We start from the raw sequence: 7612 nt of genomic DNA, 5'->3' as shown, positions 1-7612 counted from the left end.
ACCGAAAAGCCATCCGCGGCACAGAAAAATATTAAAAAAAGTATCCGAAGATATGAATCCCATTTCCGCCTTCCCATTCATTCTCAACGGTCAAATAACAAGGCGCCAAAGCGCACACACACACGTCACAGTCGGTCGTGGTTAGGCGCGCATGCTAATTCATTGTCATCATCAACGCCCTTGTGCTGCTCTTCCCTCCTCCTCCCCTTCCCTTATATCATGGCCCTCTCTGCTACAGTTTCATGATTCCCAACATCCAATTCTCCGAATATATACCCGACAAGCAGAAACTCTACTTCATTTCTTCCACTTTCAATAATAGGTATGGGGTTTCCCAACAGAATCTCTGTTGGTTTGCCCACAATTCACCTCTTGTGTTTGTTTTGTATATCCTCCGGATTCATGGATTCCACAGAGAGGGCGTCTCTACTGTCTTTCATGGCTGGCATCACTGCTGACCCTGAAAATGTGCTTGCTGACTGGAATTCTACATCCCCGATCTGCAATTGGACTGGTGTTTGGTGTAACCGTGAGCACGACCTGGTTATTAAGATTGATCTTGGTGGGAAATCACTCCGAGGTACGATCTCGCCGTCCCTTTCTAATCTCTCCTTCTTATCGATCTTGGATTTGTCGCGCAACAACTTTTCTGGTCCGATACCTGGAGAGCTTGGTGCTTTGTCGCACCTCGAACAGCTTAGTCTGGCAGACAACCATCTTGTTGGTGCCATTCCTTCTCAACTTGGACATCTTACTAGCTTGCAGTATTTAGATCTGAGCTTCAACCAGTTCACCGGTCCAATCCCCCGTCCACTCTTCTGCAACACCAGCAATTTACAATACATTGACATTTCCAACAACACTCTTGAGGGAGAAATCCCATCTGGGAATCCATGTGACCTTGTCCAACTGAGGTTTTTGCTTCTTTGGTCTAACCGTTTAACTGGAAACCTTCCGCTTCTTCTCTCGAATGCATCGAGGCTGAAATGGATCGACGTCGAGTCGAATTACCTGACTGGCGATTTGCCTTCCGAGGTAGTAAAGGGAATGACCCATCTTCAGGTCTTATACCTCTCATATAACAAATTTCAAAAGTCCGACCTCAAACAGTTTGCCCTCTCACTAGAAAATTGTACAAGCCTCCATGAATTAGAATTAGCAGGAAATGACCTTGGAGGTGAAATTCATACCATTGTTGGTCACCTACCAGCTAGCCTAATACAGCTCCATGTTGAAGAAAATCATCTACATGGATTTATTCCTCCAAATATAGCTAATCTCGTCAACCTAACCATGCTGAATTTTTCTAGCAACCTCCTGAATGGTACAATTCCATCAGAACTAAGCCACATGACCAAACTAGAAAGGATCTGTCTCTCCAACAATTCATTGAGCGGTACGATTCCTTCAAAATTAGGTGAGATTGAGCATCTGGGTCTTTTAGATTTATCAAGAAACCATCTTTCGGGATCGATCCCGGCTACCTTGTGCAAGCTCTCACAACTTAGAAAATTGCTCCTCTATTTCAACCAACTCACTGGAACCATACCATCTAGTATAGGCAACTGCACAAATTTGGAAATTCTTGACTTATCCCATAACAGGATCGGCGGGAGCATTCCCAAAGAGGTTGCTGGCTTTGAGAGCCTAAAGCTGTATTTGAATCTATCAAGCAACTTTCTTGAAGGTCCTTTGCCATTGGAGTTCAGCAAAATGGACATGGTGCTTTCCATTGATTTGTCTTTCAACAATCTTAGTGGCGTTATTCCACCACAACTAGGAGGTTGCATTGCAATGGAGTACCTCAACCTTTCTCACAATTCCTTCAGTGGACCAGCACCCTTCTCCCTCGGTGACCTACCTTATCTTCAAATTCTGGACCTCTCTTCAAATGGGTTGTCAGGCGAAATCCCGGAGTCCTTAGAGAAGTCAAAAACCCTCATCCAACTGAATCTTTCATTCAATGATTTCAAGGGCAGGGTCCCAAGCCAGGGCATTTTCATGTCTCTAACATTCAATTCTTTTATGGGCAATCCTCTACTATGCGGGTCAGTAAATGGCATGCATCCGTGCAAGTCACAAAGATCCCATATCAAGGAGTTACTACTTTTACCCATTGTTCTTGCACCATGTATGGTATCCACCATAGGTGTTTTCCTTTTCACAAAATCAGCAAGATCCTTAAGAAGAAAGTTGAGTAATAATAAGAGAAGTATGTCCAACCGGGACTATGGAGAGGATGCAACACAATTAGCAGGCTACCAGTACCCGAAAATATCTTATCGGGAGCTCGTCGGTGTTACTAACAATTTCGATTGCTCCAGTATGATTGGATCAGGGAGGTTTGGCCGAGTGTACAAGGGAGCCCTGAAAGATGGAACCCTGATTGCTGTCAAGGTATTGGATTGCAAGACTGCAGAAACTGTGAAGAGCTTCAAAAGAGAGTGTGAAGTTTTGAGGACGACAAGACACAGGAATCTCATCCGCATAATAACAACATGCAGCCGACCAGATTTTAAGGCTCTGGTTCTTCCATTCATGGAGAATGGGAGTCTAGAGTCTCATGTGCACTCAAATTCAAAGGAGATGGATTTGATTCAAGTTTTGAGTATATGTAGTGACATTGCCGAGGGAATGGCTTACTTGCACCACCACGCTCCAGTGCCAATCATTCATTGTGATTTGAAGCCAAGCAATGTTCTTCTGAACAAAGAAATGACCGCCCTCGTTGCGGATTTCGGAGTTTCTCGATTGATGATTGCTGGCGGTGAAGGAAGCACGATGGTGGATTCTTCATCCAGCTCTACAACCGGTTTGCTGGTTGGTTCAATTGGCTATATTGCCCCAGGTAATCAATCTCTTTTCACATTATTCACTCGATCGCCGCTTTAATTTTCCTTTTTATGCCCCTTTCCCTACCAGCTTAGAGTCAAATGGACTGTTTAGTTTTCTCAATATTTTTATCGTATCTTTAATTCGTAAGTAAACCAGACCCGGAAAAGAAGTGATCTTCATAAGTTATTTTCGGGACGTAGGCGGTTCAGAGTCGGGTCGGATGTGGCTGATACCAATCGGGCGTTGGCTAAATTGGATTCAGATTCAGATGATGAAAACTCGTGCCAGATCCAATTTTTTACATGTAATCGGATACGTACGTGTATTCATCAAATCCGGATACCCGTCGCATTTGGTAGCAAAAACTGAATACTATATCCATAACTAATTAGAATCGGATATGGTTTTGAATTACCAAATCTGGCTAAACAGCATCAGATCCCGTCGGATAATTGATAAAACCCAATCCGTTGACATCCTTGGAAAACATGATTAAATTAGGCATTTTTATATTTATAGTGTAATTATAGGAAATTAAAAATCAAGGGCTTGTGTTGCATCCAAATCTAACAACAGAAAATTCACATTTTTTGTTGAAATAAATAATTTGGATACAAAGTATATTTTTTATGTAAACAAGCAATGATATGCATATGTCTTGGTGGGATCTAGTCATCCTTATCATCATGCCACCTTTGGGGATTTCATTGTTGCAAGTTGTTTTAGCCAAATCTAATCCCATAATTTCTTGGATTCAACATAGTCGATTTGATGTTTATCGACCCTTTGATCATAAATTTTGAACAAAAATATTATTTTTATGATCATAAGATTTTAGTGCTTGGCTGTTGATTTCTTCTAACGATTAAGTTCCAAATTAAGGGTGGTTGATTTCTTCTAAAGATTAAGTTCCAAATTAAGAGTGGTAATGACGATATTGGAACCCATTCGTATATACAACTTTAGGTTAATTATGCAGAAATGACCAGCAACATTGAAAAGTAAACCATTCATTCATCTGTCCACACTCTTATAACCCGACAGAAGCAGTCAATTATTCTAATCTTTCTTCATATTCCTTTATTTGTTACAATAAGTGGATTTCGTGGGTATATTCCAATTGAACTCCAAGCAGAGAAATGATATCTCCGAGTTGTGGCACCAAGTGTGACTATATATGTTCACTAAATCTTTATTTTCTTCTAATACAGACAACCTTTTGGCGCATGGAAGCATAGTAAGAAAGTTTAAAGCGGCTGCTAAAACAACTGTTACTTTTCTTGATAAAATTGATTTTTTTATATTTTCCCATGTTTCTATCGAGCAAATATTGGAAATACAAGTAATAAAAAAATGTATATATAGGGTAATACATTCGTGCTAAATGAAATATGCTAAATGAAACATGCTAATTGAGTTTTTCAAAATTTTTGTTGTTTTTTTTTCGCGATTCTGTGTTGGTCATAATCGATTTACTAGAAATCCACACCTGGATCATGTGTTTTTGATGAAAAAAATGGTATTTGGAGCCTAAAAAATTTACAAGGATTTTGGACCATTAATTTTCAAACCTTATAAAAACCCACCCATGTGTCTGAATTGAATTGCTTCAATAGCTGATCCCTATAAAATTAAGTACATAGATCACAACTGTATGGTCAAAGTTTAAAAAAAAAAAAAAACCATTTAACATATTTTCATTTAGCATAAATGTATTACCCTATATATATATATATATATATATAGAGAGAGAGAGAGAGAGTGTAACATCGGACATGTGTCCGACGTTATCAGACGTAGTTGCACCATTGATCATACGCACGATCAGTGGTGCAAGAAAAAGTTGTGCAAGAGGGGCCTTTAGGGGCATTATTTTCAACCGCTAAAGGCCCTGTAGGTAGGGCCTTTAGTGGCGGAAAAGAACGCTGCTAAAGTCTCATTTTGCGCAAAATTAGCATGCACAGTTAATTGTGTGAGCCTTCAATGGTGCAAGCTCGTTCGATTTGTGATTACCGCTAGTCAACCGGGCTTTTGAAGTGTTATTTTTCATGTCTTTTCTCAAATCTGACCACACAGATATGTTCTACATGCTTCATTTTTATAGCAATGGACTCTTGGATGGTCTGATTTCACCAAGTGCATGGGTAGGTTTTTATAAGGTTTCAAAATTGATGATCTACAAATTTTATAAATACTCAAGCTGAAGATTTCATATTTTTTCATAAACAATACAATCAAAGTGTTAATTATTTTATGACAAATCAATCATGCCGAATGCATGGCAGGGTCAGATTTGCCAACCAAAGTTAGGGTGGGGAGTAGGTGCCTATCAAAGTTAAGATCCTACCACAAGCAATAAACAAGTGTTTTTTTTTTGCAAATCTGACCCCATAGATGCGTTAGGCATGATCGACTTGCTAGAAAATGATACTTACATCAAGGGAGTCGATGCCTATCAAAGCAAGGAGCTAACTCCAAGCGAATGAAGGTTTTTAGGGTATTTTTCAAAAATTTGAACCTCAGATGCATTAGGCATGGTCAATTTGCAAAACAACAATACATGGATCATGGTTTTTTTTTTATGAAAAATGTGAATTTTTGAGCTCGAGTATTTCTAAAAATTTTAAACAGTCATCTTTTAAACCGCGTGTCGGATGATCCAAGAGTCTTATTTCTATAAAATTAAGCATCTAGCACATTTGTATGGTCAAATTTAAGAAAAACATTAAAAACAAAAATCTTTTCATAAGCCCCTGATAGGGTGGCAATAATAGTCATGAATAGAAATAGGCAGATACACTGTTATATATATATATATATATATATATATATATATACCGGTTTGTCACTCCGCTGAAAAGTTTAGAAGAATATGACATGGTATTATATCATATGTGGTAAATTTCATGAATTCATAAATGAGGTGCGTCGGAGTTCGTGGACTTGCCTGTGTTTCAGAAGGCAAACGGTAGCCATGAAAAGAGCATTCGACGTTACCCATGCACTAGAGCTATTAATTGTGAAATTAGTAAAACATGTAGAAAGGGTTGGTAGTTATACTTTATAGAGTATTTCTTGTATACCGTGCACTTGGCCAACAGGACCACTAGCTAGCTTCGGTGGCGATGCCATTATGATCCGAGAAGTGCTCGTAGCACTAGGTCTTCAAAAGCTTTTAAATGGCATGCATGTGTCCTTTGTTAGTTGCTAGTTGCTACTATGGTGCTCATGTCAGTAACTTTCGCCATTACAATACCATCTTAAACTACGGGGACAAAAAGCTTCCCGATTACAATACCATCCAAATCTAGTTGTCCATGTTTTCTAGTTGGATTCCAATCCAGCCAACTGGGCCATGTCCTTTGGTTGTTGATCTTGTTAGAGTCCAATTATTTTTAGGGACAAACGTATCCTTCTGAACTAGTTGATGGTAGAGAGATGCCCTGGTACGACTCCTAGATGTAATAGACTAATATTCTAGGCATGTGGCATCAAATTGCAAACAAATTTTACTCCTGATATCGAAGGGCAACCCCATCATTTCCCTTGTGCTTTTGTTGGAGGATTTTAGCTAGATCACCACCTTTCTGTTTTTCTCTCTCTTTTTTTTCCTTTGAGAGAGAGCCTCCTGGTAGGAATCATTAAAGAGGTATCATACAATCCTTTTCTCTTCACTTTTTAAATATAAAACGAATCAACTTTTGCTGTTAAAGTTCTTAATTCCAGATTAACAACAAAGTATTCTATATTCAATGCAGAGTATGGTATGGGTAAGGAAGCTTCCAGAGAAGGAGACGTGTACAGCTTTGGAATTCTGCTTTTAGAAATGGTGTCACGAAGGAGGCCTACAGATATGATGATCCATGAGGGCTTGAGCTTGCGAGACTGGGTCAGACGGCATTACTCCAGTGATCACATAGAGCCTTTGACAAAGGACTCTTTTGCACCGCCAGACAATGACATTCAGGACACTGAGCCATGGCTGTACACCACTAGGGAATTGATAGAGTTGGGGCTTATGTGCACCCACAACTCTCCCTCAAAGAGACCCACCATGATCCATGTCGCAGATGAATTAGGCAGGCTGAAAGTGTATCTTACCCAGCACACCACTGCCTATAAACATTCCCCCTTTGGCATATCAGATTAATATATAGATGCGTCTCTTAATCCACTCCACCTGTTATACTTGCTTTTTTTATATATATTGTTTTCCAATTCATTTATGTTAATGGGGGAACTCATGGAAAGAAAGGTGGGCCACGATTTTTAAGTGGGGGGCTGCTTTAGGCCATTGTTTGGTGAGCATTTTTCCTTTCATGAGGCTTCTTAGCCTATTCTTTATATAATTTGAGACGCCTTTACCAGAATTTGCTGGTGTTCATAGTGCTCTAATCCAAAATAAACAACAGCAGTTCTTATCTTCATATTTGATTTCAATTCTTTTTCTTTTCAGAAATGCTTCATCTCATGCTTGATGCTGAAGTCTATGTGTTCTCTTGCAAGTCAAATAGGCAAAAGCAGCCATCGACATCTTTAGTAAATCCGGTGTGGTGGTTCACAGTCGCACGCTTAGAAAAGTGTACACACCGGTCGAACATTATGCGTCTATTTTAATCGCGCGTTAAAATCAATAACGTTACTCGTTCACATAAAGTTGAACGAACTTGCTTGAAAGCCCTCAATCAAACGGCAAATGGTGCCAACATGGATGTGGGATCCACTCGCTCATCCGTATCTGCATACGCTGATGTCATATCACTCGTGAGATATCTTT

At 39.6% G+C, this 7612-nt stretch overlaps 1 protein-coding gene across 1 annotated transcript; it reads left to right on the top strand.

The window, feature by feature from the left end:
• Positions 1–250: 250 nt before the first annotated feature.
• Positions 251–7256, top strand: LOC149837390 (Leucine-rich receptor-like protein kinase family protein). The gene is made up of 2 exons (XM_090007358.1): positions 251–2848; positions 6594–7256. The coding sequence occupies exons 1-2, from the start codon at positions 325–327 to the stop codon at positions 6983–6985; spliced, it is 2916 nt and encodes a 971-aa protein (XP_089863484.1). The 5' UTR covers positions 251–324; the 3' UTR covers positions 6986–7256.
• Positions 7257–7612: the final 356 nt, after the last annotated feature.

This window comes from Nuphar pumila, chromosome 5, assembly GCF_984573655.1.
Source record: "Nuphar pumila chromosome 5, dmNupPumi1.hap1.1, whole genome shotgun sequence".
Taxonomy (NCBI): domain Eukaryota; kingdom Viridiplantae; phylum Streptophyta; class Magnoliopsida; order Nymphaeales; family Nymphaeaceae; genus Nuphar; species Nuphar pumila.
This window is presented reverse-complemented; position numbering and strand designations above follow the sequence as displayed.